We start from the raw sequence: 20159 nt of genomic DNA, 5'->3' as shown, positions 1-20159 counted from the left end.
AAAATAATATAATTTTTCACACTTGTGAAAAAATTTTTATACATACACAATATGTTAATATTTATATGTATGAAGTAATCTTTTATATGTGCCACACTCATATGCGAAATGATCATGTATACAGGACAGTTACATAAAATGACCAAGGTTGGGCAAATTAATATTTTTTAAAACTAAATTAATTTCAAGTTAATGGCTTATAAAATTAAATTACGTTAAAAGTTGAAATAAAATTAAATCAAGTTGAATTAAGAGTTAATTTTTAAAAGCACTATTTACATTAAATTAGAATATTGCAATGTATTAAAATTAATATATTCTAAACAACACAATAATTATAATTACAATATTACAATGGGTCAAATAAATTAATATTTTATTTGTAAATTAGGTTTATAAGTAATTATTAGTTAAAGTTAAAAATTAATTCATTTAAAATTAAATTAAGAGTTACTAGCTTTGTAATTTTATTATTTAACTTTTAACTTTTTAATTAGTTATTACCCAAACCCAGAAATGACATATTTAAATGTGACATAATAGTTAAATCAAAATCTAAATAATATCCGTGTAGCAATTTGTAAACACGCTTACATGCTTTACCTATTAATTTCAAGCGTATCTTCCTAAAAAAAAAAAATAAAAAAATAAATAATTGACATTACCTGCTCGCCGGAAAGCACATGACTCGTGGTTCGAACTTCTTGTGTTACTACACGTTGTTCTTGTCTCGTTGCACTAGTCGCGGTTGTATGAGCTACAGTTTTTTCCTCTACCTAATATAAAAAATAAATTGAAGCAAATAATAATTAGGCAACATATATATGTATTAAAGAAATATACGGAACATAAATATAAGTTAATTAAAAACTATTTTTATCGTATACATCACGAGCTTCAAGTAAATTCGCATTAATAATTTGCAAAGTGACGCTAATAATGCTCGTTACAAACCTGACTTGTCTTCTGATTCTTCTCGAGATCTTCATGCATCGTCGCGGTCCGTGTAGTGACAGCTGTCGCTGTCATGTACGGAGTTCTACCATCATCTGGTGCCTCTGCCTAAATACAACTACCATGTAACTAAGATCTCAAAACATATAGCACTAATGTAAATAATAATTGTAACGTAAGTGCGAATTAATGAATGAAAAAATGATCTCTATGGATTATCATATTTTATGACACGGGAAGAATCAACTGCTAAGCAAAAGGGAGTTTGCCATTTACACAGAATTATGTAAAAGTTACAAATAATTGCGATTCAATCATTCAAATTCTTAAAAAAAAATTCGACATATATATTTTTTTACTAAATATTTCTCGCAAAATTTAAAAAATTCCAGTTATACATATTCATCTTAAACAAATCTATCACTCAATGTCATGCGATATATTTATGAATAAATAAAAGAATTTTATATTAAAAAATAAAAATAACTATCGTATGTAATTTATAAACATGCAAGGTCTTATATTCGTTGAGCTCACGATGTCTGATGTTACGTGAAATTTTCGACTTGTGAAAAGATGAATTGTAATGTGTCTAAGTTAGTCTTTTAATTTTGTTCCAAACATATCACCTTGTTGACGTGAGTGGAGACCGTGACTTGACCTGTACCACCGGGTGTAAGATCCTCAATTTTTTCCTGAATATTTTGCGTCACACCTTCCTGATCCTTGACCACCGATTGCTTGGTCGTTGTTTTCACGATTGTCGGTATCACAGCTGGGACCGCGGGTCTCTTTAATTTCATAGGTTTCACCATTACTTTCAAGTCCTCCAATATTGTCGTGCTGTCCACTATCGGCTGATCATTGTTTCCATATACCACACCGTTCTTTACGTACGATCCGTCCATGGCAAAGAGCTCCTGATCGGATGGTTTTCCAAATTTGTCATATATCTTGCCATCTTTGACGAAACCACCGTTAGTTTCGAACGGCGCTTGTCCAATTGGGTCTCCATCCTTGTCACATACCAGTCCTTCACGCACTGTCGTATTCATGATAGTCGTATAATGTTTATCGAGCGGTTTTCCAGTAGGCGTGCAAATTATTCCATCCTCGACAATATTCCCGTCGAAATCGAAATTCGCCCGCTTCACCGGTTTCCCAGTTTTGTCTACCACGACACCCTGTATAACTTTAAGACCTTCCGGTCCGAATGCCTCCTGCGTCAATGGCTGACCGTTCGCGTCGTAAACCTTGCCGTTTTTGATGAAACTGCTTTCCGGCGGCAAGTTTACGTGAGTGAAAGGCTTCCCGTTGCGTTCGTAAATCAGACCGTCTTTAATGAAGCTACAGTCCATGCCGTAAATATTTTTGTCGAGATATCTTCCCGCGTCATCATAAATCCTGCCGTTTTTGATCACGCTGCCCTCATCATCAAAATTGCCGTATCTCAATGGTTTGCCATCATCATCGCAAACCAGGCCGTAGCGGACAAATGTAACGGTGATTATGGACTGTTTCTTGGTCAATGGCTTTCCGTTTGATTCATATAGTAAACCGTTTTGTATGTAACTGCCGTCATTGCTGAACGTGCCGTGACCGAGCGGTCTTCTATCCTTTCCATAAATGACACCGTTTTCGATGAAGTTACCATCGATACCAAACGCAGCATGATTCAAGGGTTTACGGTCTTTTCCATATAGCCTACCCTCTTCGATATAGCTGCCACCGGGTAGTTCGGATCCCGCGTTCAGTAATTGGCCTCCCCATCCATATATTAGACCGTCCCGAATATAACATCCGTCTGGCTTAAAGGCACCTTGCTTCAACAGCTGTCCATTTTTATCGTAGACTACTCCATCTCGTATATAACATCCTTCAGGTACTAACGAGGACAAATTCTTCGGATTTCCACGATTATCCACGATCTTTCCATTGTCGACCGCTATATTGTCTGGACCCTTGTCATCTTGTGTTAAAGGCTTGCTATCTCTTCCTATGATAACGCCATTTCGAATCGTGTTGCCGTCGGGACCGAATACACCTTGTGCCACGATTTTAGCGTCTTTACTGTAGACCAATCCACCCGCGACATACGAACCATCGGATCCAAATGAATCTCTGCTCAAGGGTTTTCCCGAAGAATCGAATATTACGCCATTGACGATAAAACTATCTTCCGGTAAACCTGCGTTCAAGCTCAATGGTTTATTATCGCTACCGTAAATAAGACCATCCTTGACATAACTACCGTCCGGTTTAAAGAATGAGAATTTTAGTACTTTCCCGTCCCTGCTACATATCTTGCCGTCTTTAATAGCCGCACCTTCGGGCACCAGCGAATCTTGATTAAGCGGCTTTCCATTTTTCGCGAGAACGATACCTTTCTTTATATGATTTCCATTTGAACCGAATGATTCGTGTTTTACTGGCTTACCATCTTTTCCCAGAATTGTGCCATCTTTCACTACAAATCCGTCAGGACCGAGCGTAGCGTTTGACAATACTGTACCATCCGCGTTGCGTAATATACCTTCCCTGACTATAAGATCGTCAGGCTTAAAGAGACCTTGAGACAAGGGCTTATTGTATCTGTTGTGCACCAAACCATTTTTGATGAAATAACCATCGGCTATCAATGGAATTTGACTCAAAGGTCTGCCGTCGTTTCCATATAGCACACCGTCTTTCACGAAACTACCATCAGATTTATAAAACGCGTGCTTGATGGGTTTACCATCCTTGCCGACTACTTTGCCATCCTTTAAATGAGCACCGGTTGGTAGCAAGGATCCTTGAGTCAGGAATTTTCCGTCTTTCGAGTAAATTATACCGTCTTTCACGACAGATCCGTCAGAACTGAAGGACTCATGTTTAATCAGTTTACCGTCTTTCGAGTAAATTTTTCCCTCTGCGATGTAATGGCCTTCAGGACCTAATTTGCCCGTGTTAAGTGGTTTTCCGTCCCGTCCATGTATTAAGCCGTCACAAATAAATGTGTCGTCGGGTATAATCGCGATCTGATTCAAAGGCTTGCCTTCTTCGTTACACACTACACCGGCAACTATATGCTTTCCGTCCGCATCATACGATCCTTTAGTCATAGGTTTAGATTCTGACGTAAATATGAGACCCTCTTTCACGTACGTTCCGTCTGCACCTAAGGGACAATGTTGAATCGGTTTACCGTTCTTCTGTGTTACCTTCCCATCTTTAACGACTGCATGATCCGGCCCAAGGAAAGACTGTTTCACCACTTCACCATTAGGATAATAAATAATTCCATTCTTTATTGAATTTCTATCTGTACCCAATATCTCCTGATGGAAAGGTTTGTTATCCTTCCCAGTAATTATACCATTGCTGACGTGAATCCCATGCGGCCCGAAGTCCGCTTTCTTCAACGGTTTACCATCTTTTCCGTAAACTTTGCCATCTACTACCTTGCTACCGTCTGGTCCGAGGTGGCTCTGATCTAACGGTTTACCTTCTTTGGTATAAATCACACCTCCGATGATCCTTGAGCCATCGGGAAGAGGCAGAATGTGATAATCTGGTTTAGATTCCACTGGCGCTGGCGATGGGACTGTTACAGATTGGCCGATAGCATCTCCATGTTGACGTTCACTAGCAATCAAAGCTGTCGTTAGGTTCTTCTCGGTATCTGGTTTCGCAGCGCTCTTTTGTTGCTCTTTAAGGCCAGCAGACTCCACATAATTGAGCCCTGGTGTTTTCAATCCTGGTGCTTGTTTGTCAGCTTCCTTCGTTTTCCTCTTTTCCACGGATTCTGCTACCTTTTTCTCTTCTCCTGGAGCATAATTGAACGCTAATCCTGTAGCTTTCCGACTAGCTGACGTAGGCGATGGTTGGTCTTGTACACCTGGCGATGCAGGTCGATCTTCGTACGTAAAACCAAGTGGGGTGAACGGTTTTCTTGTAGGCGAAGCTTCCGTTTCTTCGTAATCGTAAGGTTTCGTATAACCAGGAAGCTGAGGCGACTTTGTCTCTTGGATCTTATCCGACTTGGGCTCTTGGATTTTATCTACTTTCTTATCGACTTCTTTACTCTGTTTCTCCAACGTAGAAAGATTCGATTCGGCATCACTTTTGTCCGTAGATTCATCGAGTTCTTTGTTCTTTTTCTGTTTCTTATCCTTGTCCTTCTTGATAAACAGGAAACCGCCAACAGGACTCTTGGATAATATACAAGATACATGCAGTACAAAATACATGCCATATATGTAACATGTAATATATGTATAATGTAACATACTTTTATCACATATAAATAAAGCTAGTAATGTCTACATATTAATGCAATCTATTTTACTCTATTATTTCTGTACAAATAGATGTTCGTGCAAACTCGAATTGTGCAGATGTATGAATTTAATTGAAAAATGACTATACATTTAATACAACATTCTTTGAATATCATTGTTGAAATCTGACAGAATACTTACTGAATTATAATATACAATATATATATATATATATATATATATACACATATGATGAGAATAAACTTTAATCGTAAATATTACTTATAAAAAATATTTAAAATTATTGTTTCTAAGCCATACATATATTTGATATAAGATCATAAGAAGCAGCAACGCGCGCGCGTACAACACAATATAAAAAGCTTACCTTGATTTTTTCCTTCTTTTCTTTATCCATTTTTTCGGGGGTTTCTTTATCCTTCTTTTTTGATTCTTTTTTAGATAGTGATTTATCATCAATACTGTCAAGATGAGCATTGTCATTAATCAGATCAGTATTATTCAGATCATTGTGATTTTCCTTTTCATTTTCATTCTGTTTGTCCTTCTTCTTCTTTGATACACCACCGGGCGGTAGGACAGCGATTCCCCCGACCGGTTTCTACAAGTAAATTTACCCAATCACACGTCGCTTCATGCAACAAGCATAAAGCTGCTACATTGCTAAAATAATACTAAAACTACTACGATACAATCTTTTAAGATACAATGCATGCTTTACGGATTACGGTCTGCGCTCTCAAAATATGTATGTTATAGTTATCATAATTCATTGTGTTAAATCTGTTTCGTAATATAACACTAAACTTTTGCTTAATCTAACAGTTTATAATGCTACACATTTAAAGTATTCTTATTAAATAACAGTCGGAATCGCTATTAACTAGCCTTAGATTCATCCTTAAATTATGCCTAAATCATCTCATTGAAATTCTCGACTTGCAATAATCAACAAGTAATTCTCTAACGATCTCATTATCTACATGCTTATATTGCTAATATTGCTAAATGCTTAAATGGGTAACTAACATCTCACATTGAGGCGATGGCCGTATAAGTTTTGCGAGAAATATAAATGAGAAAAAAAAAATGCAGCAACATGCATTGGAAGAAACAAAACACCAAGTGGTCACATATAAAAAAAAACAGCGTTGATAAATACAATGTAGAATTAAAGCAGAAGTGTTCCAGGAAAAATTGTATACCTTTCTCCCACGATCTGCATCGTATTCTCCTTCCAGGCTACTGGTACTGCTAGCTGATGTTGTTCCCGCACTTGTTTTTCGTGTGAGCTATCGGTGTTAGTTATGTGTCAGTTAATAACAGGGACATCGATCCTCCGAAGAAAAAATTTTTTTTTGTTTTTTTTTATAAACTTTCTGATACATATTTAATAATTTTACTAATGTATCGAGTCTAATTTTATTTTTATATGCCAAGAATATGTGATGCACAACTCTATGATAAGTGTTGCATAATATAAATTGCCATGCTTTTGTTGCAACATTATATACTGGATCTGAATCAGTGTACAGTGTGCGTTAAAATTTATTGCAAATTTATTGCGATATGCAGTAGGCAAGTCAATAAATATACCCAAATCTATACAGATGTATGAGTACAAGATTGGTACAAAAAATATAAATTTACTCTACTGACTCACCCACACATCGGTGGAGAACGTGAGCCAATTGGTGTTCCGCGACTTCTTTGATAGAAATTTTTGCAAGAATATTATACGCATATGTTATTGCATTTTTAATTAATAAATCTCCATTACAAATTATATTTTTTTTGTGATTAAAAAATCAGTTTGAAAGCGTAGACCGCAGACGAGTGTTAAAAATTATGACACACATCGTTCATAAATTTTGCTGTCAGTAAAAAATCGGTTTCACGTTCGCATGACGAAAATTCATGCATACTCTACATTCTAACAGGTTATTTTTAATAAAAAAGATATATTTTCTAACAAACGCACAAATGTATTACCTTCTCTTTTTGCTTCTTGATTGGACTAGGCCGTCTGTCTATATGTTCTATATCATCGGGAAGCATTTCAGGCTCGTAACTCATAGTATGTCGTTTGCTTGGTTCGGAACCATACGCTTCAACTGGTTTAGGCCCACCTAATGCTGTACAAGATAGTCACCCTAATTCAACATCTTAGTATAACGTAGATTTAAAGATATGATTATAAAAAGGCACTTATGGTTTATAGTAGATATTCTGAAAATTTTTCCTACAATGAAATAATGTTTACAATAAATCGAGATACATTAATCAAGAAAAAAATCATTCTAATAATTGTATAAAAACTCACGCAAACTTGTGTACTTTAACAAAAAATTTTTAAGTCTTTACTAAAACCATTATTATTACATCATAATTTACATTCGGAATTTAATTCGCAAATAAAGAAACACAAATTTTATTTAGACAAAAATCTTATTTACCATCCATACTTCTGGATGTAAGTCGTCGGCCACTCAAAGACCTTTCAAACTGCGGAGGTTGCCTATCGATAGGAGTCTTTTTCGTTTCATAATGAGTTCTTCCAGAATATCGAAAACGAGACCCTAAATGTGGAATTAATCCCACTTTCTTCACAGGTTCTGGACTCATAAGTCTAGTAAAATAAATTTAATTAAGATGTATCGTAAATTTAAAAAAAACTAATTACAATTATTACTTACCTGAAGAAAGTATGGTGCTCCACGCACACTTTCCATAACTTTTTCGCTGCTCTGTGATTCGCTAATTTAAATCCGATTGTGGATTCAAACTGTTCAAAGTCGCCCGGTCTGATTTTAATGTAAAAATTGTGTCTCTTGTAAGATATTTTCAATATTTTCGGCCAAGCAAACCTGTTAATTCTTAAACGATCCCTATAAACAAGAAGGCCCGAAGCGCAAACACCTAACATTATATCAACACTTTCCGAATCTTTCGCGGGGTGAAGATCCACACCATACATAGCCAATTTCTTCGCATTTTCGAGATAGTGTAATTCTGCCTCGGCGGGTGTTTGACCTCTGAAAAATAACAAAATTAAATAAATAAAATAAAAATCAACCTTGTTGCTTGATTAAACAATCGATATACGTTTTCCTTTTCTTCGTCATAAAAATCGAAATAGTAAAATCGTTTGTGTAAAAACAAAACTAACTTATGCGTCTTGTGGAGATCCATCACTTTCTCGATTAATTCGGGTGTTTGGTTAGGGGCAAATTTAAAATCTTTCAAATATGTTCTTCCGTGTTCCTCGGGATCGTAATCTCCAACTTCCGATTGAACCAAATAGGAGCCCAGGAGAGCATGTGTCACGAAGGAACAGAGTAAACGCCCTGTAATAATATCGTTTCTAATTTGCAGGCATAACTGATAACGCGTGATATCCTCGTGCAATTGAGCCGGATCCGGTGGATAGAATTTCACTTCGAAGTTGAACTTCCATGGTTCAGCTAAAAACATATGTTAATTTTAGTAGAACTCTGTCTCCTTTTTAGTATGTATTATTATATTTGTCACTGTACAATGGCAATTTTCATACTTTTTACAAATTTCGTGATTCTCTTGTAAAGATCCAACCAATTGCGCGGATCGTGTCTATCCTCGTAGATAAGGCCGAAGTAATCTTTCTCCAGCAGATTCATGCTTTGACAAATCATATCGAGAAGTTCTTGGCCCCTCGCCTTCCTCTGCAATCCGATATTTAAAATCTCTCAATGTCAAGTAAATAAAATTTAATTCGATAGAAATTGATACAAATACAGATTATACTCTTGGACTTACATCAATATAAAAATCCTTTACAGTACCATCGAGGAGAGTAACTTTGGCAAGAGCCAACTTTCCTCTGCTAACCGGGCTCTTCGTGGGCGAGTTTGTCCCAGTCCCATTTTCCGCCGTTGCTTCCACTGGAGCAGCAGCGGTCTTTTGTTCTTCCGGCATGTTTTCGTTCTATTCGTCTACCTAAAATCAAATGCATCACTCTTACTAGTGCTAAAACAAGAATTTTTAGATTTATCGTTAATAAATACTGGAAATATGTAACCAGTTATAAAATTGTTGAGAGAGACTGAAAGAGACTGCGGCACGATTTATCTCAATGCTTCTCAACGATCGCGATGCTGTCGATGGAGAATGGAGGAAGTCGCGTGTCTCTCTCGCGACTCGCGATGTGGTATATCTCGTTATAGATCCCGTCTAGACGACCTGAGGGTGTCACGCGGTAAAATAATCAATATTTCCAGAGGGCTCGCAAGTCCAAGTGACTCGCGGTGCACGCGCCAGTCGCGATTTCGTTATTAATGAAGAACGAAGGTACACGCGCACACAGGCACACAGGCACACAGGCACGTTGCTCGAGGGTTCGTCGAACCTCGAGTGTGTAGGGTGAGCATCCTTGAACTTGGCGAGAGCGACGAATAGAGTGACAAGGGTATGTAGTACGTATATATCGATTTACGTATAGGCGTCTTTTTCTACATAAAAGCAACATGTAATACTATATATAAACCGTTTGCCTTAAAAGCCTTAAATATTACATAAAAGGTAAAAAAAGAATAATGACAAGCGAGAAACGTTAAAAGAATTTACGATTATAACATTACCAAGAACGACCGGTTTTTTCTTTTCTGTACTGCAGCAACATTTTATTTCATTTCTCTGATAATTAATATTTATACAAGTTCTTCTTATTCAAGGTTCTTATTCAACAATGAGAATCTTGCGATAGAGAATGTATATCGTGCAAATGAATATGTAAATGTATTCACTCGCGTCAACTGAAAAGATAATACACTACGCAGTAAAAAAACATTTTGTATTTGTGTAGAATTATGAAATAAATAAATAAAATGAATCTACATGTTTCTGATATATTTACCTTTCTGTTAAATTAACATGAAAATTTAGGTGAGCCGTTTGGGACAAACTGTGTTAAACTGTGTTAAAAATACAATTTTTTTACTGTGCACGCAAAACGGTGATACCGTTAAAGATTTTACAGATGAATTGACGCGCGCCGTGTACAGGTGTGTTTTTACTGCGGGTCCATTCACCCCTCTTTAAGATTACAGATCGTACGTAAATATGCGTGAAATCAACAAAGCTTTCCGTCTTCCGAGAAACGACACAGCTGTCGAGATTTCTCAATTGAGTGGAAATGTACGAAGATATTCATAATTTATCGCATCATCTTCCGAGAGAATGGAGAGAGAAATAAGCGATATTTTTAAAGCAAAAAGCAAGAATATTCCAAATATTGTATGCAAAAAAGAGCTCCAAAGTTGAGAGCAGCGACCCTGACCGACACGCTTCGTGGAGCGCAGAATTTGCATCGAGCCGCCTGCAACTCGAGTCGAGCGTAATCGCGGCCTCGTTCGACAGCATTGGACAAACAGTAATTCAGACACAATTGCGCGGAATCAGTGCCGCACAAAACGATCGTCGTTAACATTCCGAAGCTCCCGGAGGGCTCTTTAAGAGTGTTGTGAATTGACGCGAACAAGAGTTAGGCCAATGAAGCGACGATTTCTCATTAGGCTCAATCGTCTCCGCGCAACAAGTAAAACGGGTAGGGGGCGTAAAATTTAAATAAATAAAAAAAAAACAAAAATTCAAAAATGCCTAAATAGTATCATCATCAAAACAATTGTGCTCTTTACGTAACTGTATAGTATCAAAATAATAACTTAATATTTTGATAAAATTTAAGATTATCAAATTCTTTAAAGAAGATTATGAAGATATATAAGCGAGATTATTAGTTTTATATATAAGTAATATATTATATATTCTTGAAACAATGATTGTTAAACGGAATATATTAGTTTTGTCTCTATGTTAATGTTTTGGTGTGACTCATTTACTTCGATATAATTTTATTTGAATTAGAGCACAAGAGAAAACACAATTTCCCGCGTTTAACGTAAAAATTTAATACAATTATTGAAACGGGAGACTCTAATGAAGTTCAAGCGCTTTCGAAGACAAGATTAAAAAAAAAAAATCGAAATTATCGACGATCGTGACAAGCCTCTCGCTGATTAGATAACGTAAGTAGTTTTGCACTATTTTTACTATACTCTAGTGATGCGGTGATCGAGCAAACACGGTTAATAAGCGTTCGCGAGTCAACGATAAAATGCACTCGGATAAAAATAGCATGATGTAAAGAAAGAGAAGAAAAGTAATGTCTTCATTAGCAATTTTAAGCAGGCTTATGACTCGCTCCGGTGGATGTACGCGCCGATAAATCTGCCGCCGCCGCCGCCGCCGCGTGCGCGATGCATTTACAGGGCGTTTTTATAGTAGCCCAAGAATCGCAATTAATTCGACGGGTGAGGCTTATCGCGATTTACTATTCGGTACTCGTTGCACATTAGTTGTCGTCGACGAAGTTCGTTTTGTTCGCGTTTCACTGAAGCTTGCATAATCGAGGGGAAAAAAACCAGTTATAATTTCGTACGTTACACGCGGCTGAAGAGACATTCGAATCGGGGATCACACGACCGCAAAAAAAAAAATTGATTTTAATTCGCGTAGAATTCGGTCGAGGCTTTTTCGACCACAGGCGACCGACTCGACTGTGCAAATTCGACGGAAAGAAAGAAGTGCCGTCATCGCTGGAAGCGGACGGCCTTTATACGTACTCTTTACTGGATTGATGAGGTAATACTCGCGATTACTTCTGTCGCGATGATGACACGACGGCGCAGCGGCAACGACGAGAATCTCACATACATAATGTCGCAGGATGGAAACCGGTATTTCGCGGATACGCAAATTTATTTCAAGTCTTTTTTTAACTGCAATCTACCAATTTATCTCGTAAAACTTCGACAATATAAGCACTTTTTTTACTCGTACTATTTTTACGGTATCTACTATATCATCCAGTCAGACAGCACGATAAAATCTCCATTAATAAAATTAAGCTGAGAAAAGACGCGTTTCAGCAATAAATTCTTTCAGCAATTCGAAAATGCTGGAATTGTATTGTTCCTAGGTAAAAATTCAAGTTTCGAAGATCGCACTTTCTCAATTTTCAATAGAAAGTAACTTGTTAAATCTTAAATTAAATTTATATTTGATTATCACCAAACAATCCAATCATTATTTTTTTGTAAAAATTGTACTTCTTCAAATCTTTCACATTCCTTTAAAGTGTCCAGAAAATGTTATCTTATGGGAACGAAAGAACATAAAATTTTGTTTTATACCGTCAATTAGGAGATTTCGCCGCCCGTGTCTGACGAGGCATAAATTCTTTCATTAAGACGGTATTGCCGAGAGACATGCACGGAAGCTGACGAGAAACGGACCGAGAGAAACAACATTGTACGTGTGCGCGTAGGCGTGTGCCAGGGATCACGCGACCGACCCCTCTCGTTCACAATCAGCCCTTTGACACACACGTCTGAACCTGAAACCCACGCGATACACAGTGGAGCAGGAATCGAAAAAAGGCTGACTAAAATTCAGATTCAATTTTACAAAATTTAATTCTGATATTTTTGCATAAATACGAATTTTATTAAATTGCACATGTACTTTCGTTTAAATATTAAATTCATCAGAAATGTTAAGTTTAATTTTCAGATATTAGCTCAAGGTATCATCATGGGTATTGCATGTCCGATCGATTTCTATTCACGGAAATTTCTTAAAATTTCAAAAATAATTCAATTATACTACGTTTTTCAAAATAAAGGGCAGACATTTGTCCTAAAAATTTGAAAGTATATTCATGAACTTTTAGAAATTTTTGAAACAACTTAAAAAATAAATAAAAAATTTCATCAAAATCGAGAGACGAGAGGCACCAAGAATTTACCGTTTTTCACGTGGTGCCTTAAAAGTTAAAACATTTTATTTCTGTCTCCGCTTTTGAAATACTTAAAAATGTGTTAAACAATGTTTAAATTTAAAATACTAAAATGTTTAAAGCTGTTAAAGATTGTGTTTAAAACATTTTTTAAGCATTTAAACAACGGACAGAAGTAAAACATTTTAATATCATAAAGTTGAACACTTCTTTTTGGAGTGTGTCGATAATTTGAAATCAACGTTGTAAAAGCATACAGCAGTGCATGTACGAAAATAATTTTGAATGAATTTATATATTATCTAAAAGCAGCAATGAAAATAATGACGTGTAATTATTTGATACACGAGTCTCAAAGCATTCAAAAGATCATGTTTTTCGACGAGCTTTTTTCGGATTCTATCCCGCTGTGCGACGGCTCACAAAGAGACAGTCTGGAGACAAAAAGAAGATTTAAAGGTCCGGCCTCACATGGTGGCAGCGAGAGAGGCCCGATGTCTTTCACAGGGCCCTTTAAAGTTTAAAGGGCGAAATGAGAACCCGACCGGCTTACCGTTACCTCGGAAGTAACCGGTCTCATGGTGACAGTGAAAAAGGGTCGGTTCCTTTCATAGGACCCTTTAAAATTTAAAGAGCAAAATGAGAAGAGCCAGACCCGGCTTACCGCTATCTCGGAAGTGACCGATTCAGCTTTACCCTAGCTAGTTCTCTCTAATATAGATACCCCTCTTTTAAAATCATCATCTGGCAACATCCGGATCGCCTTTCCCGAATCAATAGAACTGATTGTGATAGCTTCTCGCACAATCATTTCTTTCGACCAAGCGAACACTCTAATTCAAACGCCCAATGTAGACGCAATTTTCACAGTGTAAGAATCAAGCAGGAAATGATCGCTGTCGCGACGCAAGGGCGACGCGGAAGGGTTCGACGAGAGGGTGTAATTACCGGAGGGTGGTCGACAATAACGACTTCTGCGAAACGTGCCTTACGGCCGGCTACGCGGTCGACCCTGCCGACTGATAACAATGGGAAGATAAGGGTGCTCATAAACACAGACGCAACCTAGCGAAACGCGCTTCCACCTTTTTTTCTATCAAAGAGACGAAGAGAGAAATATACGGGCACAGCTCGATCGATACAGTCAGGTAGAGATAGATGGCGGATTTGAGAAAAAAAGGTCGAGAAATAAGATAAGAGAGCAAGGATAACGGAGACCGTGCTGATCGATCGCAAAAAAAAAAACAGGTATCAAAAAGGGTGGAAAATCCTCCTATGAGCACCACAATATTACTCAATATTAATAAAAGGTAGTTATACTTCATATAATATTATATGAGAAGTAATTAATAATATTATTTACTTTAATATTTTTAATTATCGAGAATATTATAAACTTTTGAATGTAATAATAATTATAAAGTTTATGAATATTTCATGCATAATAATTCACATTAATTTTTGAACAAAAATAATATTCGTAAAATATTTTCATAATATTCCACGAATATTCAAATAACATTCTCGGAATATTATTTTAATTTTTAATAATATTCATATAGTATTGTAGGAATATTTGAGCGCTTATAAAGATATGTGAGTAAAAATATCGGACGATAACACAAAAGATTACAATGCTGTCATGCGTTTTTTTTTGCATAAGACTAAATATGCGTCCTTGTATAGCTCCGCCTTCCTCCTTTTCAATTATAGATTTAAAAAAGAAACCCTTATCGCGTTTCAGGCTCACGAGCAAAATCCCACTTTTTCTTTTATCCAATCCTTTTCTTTCGCACAAAATAAACTTATCTCCTTACAATATGATTTTCAAGTCTACGCCGCGAGGAAGAAAATGGCAGGAATGATAAAAACATGTAAATGTTTCTTTGAGGCGCGAGATTAAAGCATGGAAGAGATCGTAGATATCTTAATTCTTGTCAATGCATTGAATTTTCTTCCACCTTTCCGATGTATTTAGCTGTATCAAATAATCGTGCTAAATAATTGTATTGTTAAACAATATATCTGATTTCTCAAATACTTTTATATTCACAATATTTTTCAATTACGCAATATATCTATTAATAGAAAATTATAAACGTAACTTTTTTATTAGAGAAAGAAAAAATAAGCTTTACGCTGAAAAATTTTATCATCTTATCACGTTATCGATGAACGTAATCCATGTTTGCATGACACAAATATATTTCGATAAAATACCGAATTATTCGTAATATCTAATAGTTACAACTCTGTGTGTGCGACATTAACCTACTTTTTTTAAGTACAGCTTAGGGAAAAGTATTCGTGTCGAACGAATGATATCGTCGCATCGACTGTACCTTCGTATAAGTATTGAACAGAAAACCTTCCTTTTTAGGAATTCGCGTGCACATCGTTGCATGCGCAGAATATATTTGATCGATAAGCTTGACTATTTTGAAACCAAAGCGTACGCCGAAATTAGAAAAGGTTCCAAGAATATAAATACTTTATAACAGCTCGAACATCATTATGGAAAGAAATGTTAGCAATGTTCAAAAATCGTTGAACTTTATATGGAACTTCTAAAAAAATATACATATATTTCTTTTATATACGATCTGTCTCAGATCTTTCCGTGCAAATCTCAGTAGTATGTTTTAGGAACAGAAATAAGAAAAAAATATTATATAAAACATAGGCCTTCAAATACTTTATTAAAAAATTATGGCAAAAAAATATGAATTGTATAAGAAACGATTTCACCAACGTTTGCAGTTCAAAATGCCATCCACCCATTAATCAATACAAGTTTAACTTCGATGTAATATTGAATTATTCACCCTAGGAACTTCGTGCCGATTTCGCCCAAGGGGAGATAATAGATAGAAGACATTGAAAAAAAATCACTTGTTTTATTTTTTGCGTTTCTTAAAGTATCAAGAAACGCAAAACCTTATTTTTGCTTCAAGTATTGAGTATTTGAATGTGTAAATCAAATTTTATTTAAATCCGATAAAAATTAAATAAGTTACAGAATTTTAAACAATGTCGTGAGGTTTTGACTGTGACATGTTAATTTCTAAGATGACAAATTCAATATTACATCGATATCAAATCTATATTGGCACAGACAAATGACATTTTAAAATGCACACTTGGGTAAAATTATTTTTTACACGTTAGGACCTATTTCATATTTAGGACCTGTATTAATATAACATTTTTAGCATTTTGCTAATAGTACAAATTATTAAAGTTTAAACGGAAAAGTTTGAGACTTGCTCGTACATTCTCATTTGTAAAACACACAGAAAAAAGTTTTCATCGTTTTCTAATACTTTCAAATGATAGTTAACAACGTTAAAGACGATTAACACATGGCCTCGCGTTTTAGCCTTGGGTACCAGTGCTGATAAATCAAGCATGTTTTTCTTAGACGCCGTGAAACCTTACCATGTATATTTCTGTTCGAGTTTCCGCGCGTAAAAGTAGACGCGTGGATTAAAAAAAAACACGAAGAGACCAAAGAGGAAAAAAACGTACGATACAGTACACTTTGATCGTGTCACGTGCAAGCACGCATGACTCATATCGAAGAGACACGTACATGCGTGCGTATGACACGTAATTTATAATAATTACGAGGGCGTTCCCATATTGTATCGACGTTCGACGAGAGCATTATCGTGGAGAATGTACTTCATCCTGCAACAGTAATGGATCGTTGCATAGTTCCATGAATATTACAATGTAGCAGAATTATTTATCATATATTTTTTTACAATTCTCACGTTTATCAAGTGAAACTCGGCTTCTGCGAAGATTCCCTGCGATTCCCAGGTATGATACGAAACAGCCCATTTCCTCTAACATTTACTTGATTTCTATCGAATATGAATGACAGAAGTCTCAAAGATCTCATTTACCCTACACTTTGTGTTCATGATTTATTCATTGCCACATTATTTATTTTACTACCGTCTTCCGCGAATGTCCCGTGTTCAAGAATAGATAAGATACTCTCTATCTATAATTACTTCATAGTCCGCACCTCAAAGATTCTACTACAGATAGGAAAAATTAAGGCGAGCACAAACCTTAGAGCTCGGGACGATTATTGCGTCGCATCGCGTTATATTTTTTTTTTTATGTCACGTCCAACCTGCTTTGTTTGAGAATGCATTTATCTGATTATTTGTCCCGTTGTACAGATTTGTGGAAACCGCCAAGCGGTAAAAGAAACGTTTCGCGTCCCTGATTTTACGTTCTTTCAATGGAAACGAAAGTGCGAGATCGCCACGCACTGTGAAAACGCGAGTTACGAGTCAAGAGTCAATGGCAAAAGGCAAAAAAAAGGGAAGAAAAGAGCCAGAATGCTGAACTACGGAACAATCGCGATGCAGCTCAAGAGCACGTCGAGATTTCGCAGCCAATGTAAGGTACAGATTAAACGTACCACGAATCCGTGACATGAGCAAGAAAATGGATATAGTAGAAAGATTCATGCACAAATAACTTTAAATATAACAAATATTACCAATCGATAGATTGGAGAATTTATGCAATATTATTAAAATTATATATTTGCTATTTTGGTATTGTATTTTTTCTGACTCACAGTGTTTCACAGTTAGTTTGATTTAAAGGTATTGGTATCCCACCCATTTTTACAAATATTAAATTTTTTTTAGTTCAATTATTTATGTGTTTGACTTAAACACATAAAATACTTGAACTTCAGTTTAAGCATTCGTATATTTAACTTAACTACATATATATTTAATTTAAATACGTAAATGTTTAAACTGAAGAAATTCAATCAAGTTGAAAAGGCTAATCAAGTTAACAACATTTTTTTCTCAATGAAGAGATGATTTCTGAGTAAAGATTGAAAAGAGAGACGTAACGAATTAGATAATGTAAGATATATATCATATCAGAGCAAGTTCATTGAGTAGTCGGTAGTCAGCGTTAGGTAGTGCCACGTAGTGAACGTGACCACGCCTTATCGGCATTCACCTTTCAAGTATCTGAGTCTGGTTGGACGTCTCATCGTCACCGTTTCCGCCGGAGGTGCTTGTCACACGGTTACATGATTAATCAAACTTGAGTAGCATGTTTAAAGAATCAAGCACTTAATAGATTGTAAATCTGACACTTTGAAGGACTGTAATGTCGTAATGAGAATAAAATCGAGAGACGGAGACTTAAGATCTCTGTCCAACGCAAAGCAGCTTAATGCTTTATTAACGGAGTTGATCTGATTCAGCACGCGCTTGAAAAACTTTGCAATTAAAATTGCCGAGCACGGTGAAAAATGACTTTTTATTTAATTAAAAAGAAAAAAAAAGAAAAAGAAAAATAACTATGTTTAATACCAGCAAACTGTAGCGAACCATGTCAAGTTCCCGTTCTAACAGACCCAGATCTCTCGTCAAAATAATGCAAGAGTTCACCGAACTGCATGCTATGCTAATCACAGTGATTGCAACATGCGCAATGTGAAACGTTTGCCTGCGTGCTGATTTTATTCCCAAATAACTGTATTTCGAAAGGTTTAAGACATACGCGTCCATCGAATCTCATCTCGGATAAAAGCGATTTAAAAGCGAAACCCAAGAATAGAAAAGTCAAAATAACGTCAATTTGATGTCACATTAATCAAATTTACAATTTACATCATTTTTGTGCAATATGACGTCAAATTTTGACTTTTCCGTTCTCCTCGGTCTGCGATTTCGCGGATCTCCATAATGCACACGATTGCGCGACAATAAAGCACGATGCCACAGCAATTTAGCTGAAAGTGAAGTCGATAAAGATCGTAATCGTATCGGTAATTCGATAATATCCACCGCCGATGGCAGTTATTGCATTAAGCATGTCTAGCGCGATACAGTAACGTATTGCCGAAGCAAGCCCGCCCACGGTGCATCGCGAAACTATTGGCGATTAGTTATTTCAAAACTCTAAAAATAGAGTATTAGCTGCACATACGTCTTATCGTGTATTACCATATTCCACCGCAATCGAATAATTACAGTATCCTCATTACGCATTGCCGACCAGCCTCGCTCACAGTCAGAGGACCGTTGCATAAAAAAGAAAAACAAACAGTATTAACGATTAACATCAAGTTAAAACTGATATATTCTTACAATCTGTATTTAACAATGATTAAAATTGTATTCTTGCTTATACATAAAACAATAACAATTTTATCTGTAAATAATTTAATTTTTAAAGAATTTGATAATCTTAAATTTCAGCAAAATATTATATTTTTATTTTAATACTGCAACAATCATTTAAACAGTACAATACACTAAAAAAAAATTTTTTTAAATAAAAAAATACCTTTTCTTAAATCATTTTTTGTATTAAAATGCTTTTTTTGTTGTAAGATATTTTTTCTCTCGGTGTATGAATGTCGATAATAATCGTATTAAAAAATGTTAATTCTCTTGATTTAAAAACATTATTTTCTATCCAATAATTTTTTCTCTCGATTTATTAAAATTATTATTGAATGATGACAATATATCTTTCTTCACGAGAGCAAATTGTGTCGGTTTCAACGCTAATCTTATTTCGATATTTATCCTTTTGTAGATAAAGATATTCTCAAAACAAGATCGTTTTTTTTCTATACGGATCACAGCATAATTAATCGATATTACTGGAACGTTCGCTTGTGACAATTGTATTCAATGCCATCCCGTTCGTACGGTATACATACACACACCGAGCGAACAAGTCGTGCGCCCGATTCCACGTCTCCCTCTCAGCTGTGATATCAGATTCCTTTCAATTCAAATGACGTCACCGTGTTCGCACACGCTCGCATCTGGAGTCGCCGCCGTCGCCGCCGCCGCCGACGCCGACGCCGACGCCGACGACGACAACGATGCAAAGCAGCGCAGGAAGAACTACTCGCTCGTGTTTACGGCGCAAGCATTCATTTTGATCGCTAAAGGTGCATACAAGGCGTATGAATAACCCGCCTACGCGAGATGCACCGATAACGACCGAAAAGCATAGCAAATGTATTCTCCTGCGCTCTTTTTACGTCGCCTTCGATTACGCCAAGAAACGTGACGACT

General features: G+C 36.2%; 1 protein-coding gene and 1 long non-coding RNA gene across 5 annotated transcripts in view; one reads left to right on the top strand and one right to left on the bottom strand.

Moving 5' to 3' along the window:
* LOC105205675 overlaps nucleotides 1–20159 on the bottom strand; it is a 38411-nt gene that overhangs the window by 4605 nt on the left and 13647 nt on the right. For 3 of the 4 annotated variants that reach the window (XM_039449790.1, XM_011175125.3, XM_011175128.3), the window contains exons 2-12: nucleotides 9033–9212; nucleotides 8791–8938; nucleotides 8407–8701; nucleotides 7934–8272; nucleotides 7694–7866; nucleotides 7230–7372; nucleotides 6443–6529; nucleotides 5605–5838; nucleotides 1584–5147; nucleotides 955–1062; nucleotides 666–776 (exon numbers count right to left, since the gene is read on the bottom strand). In XM_039449790.1, the coding sequence (XP_039305724.1) occupies nucleotides 666–776; nucleotides 955–1062; nucleotides 1584–5147; nucleotides 5605–5838; nucleotides 6443–6529; nucleotides 7230–7372; nucleotides 7694–7866; nucleotides 7934–8272; nucleotides 8407–8701; nucleotides 8791–8938; nucleotides 9033–9191 (5361 nt within the window). In that variant the 5' untranslated portion in view covers nucleotides 9192–9212. The remainder of the gene's footprint in view (nucleotides 1–665; nucleotides 777–954; nucleotides 1063–1583; nucleotides 5148–5604; nucleotides 5839–6442; nucleotides 6530–7229; nucleotides 7373–7693; nucleotides 7867–7933; nucleotides 8273–8406; nucleotides 8702–8790; nucleotides 8939–9032; nucleotides 9213–20159) is intronic. The other variant, XM_011175126.3, reaches the window with a different exon arrangement.
* Nucleotides 16757–17602, top strand: LOC120357905. Its single transcript, XR_005574911.1, has 2 exons — nucleotides 16757–16896; nucleotides 17268–17602. It is a non-coding gene; the product is annotated as an uncharacterized LOC120357905 (long non-coding RNA).

Source organism: Solenopsis invicta, chromosome 5, assembly GCF_016802725.1.
Source record: "Solenopsis invicta isolate M01_SB chromosome 5, UNIL_Sinv_3.0, whole genome shotgun sequence".
NCBI classification, from domain to species: Eukaryota; Metazoa; Arthropoda; class Insecta; order Hymenoptera; family Formicidae; genus Solenopsis; species Solenopsis invicta.
Note: the sequence above shows the minus strand (reverse complement) of the source record. Positions and strands in the feature narration are given on the sequence as shown.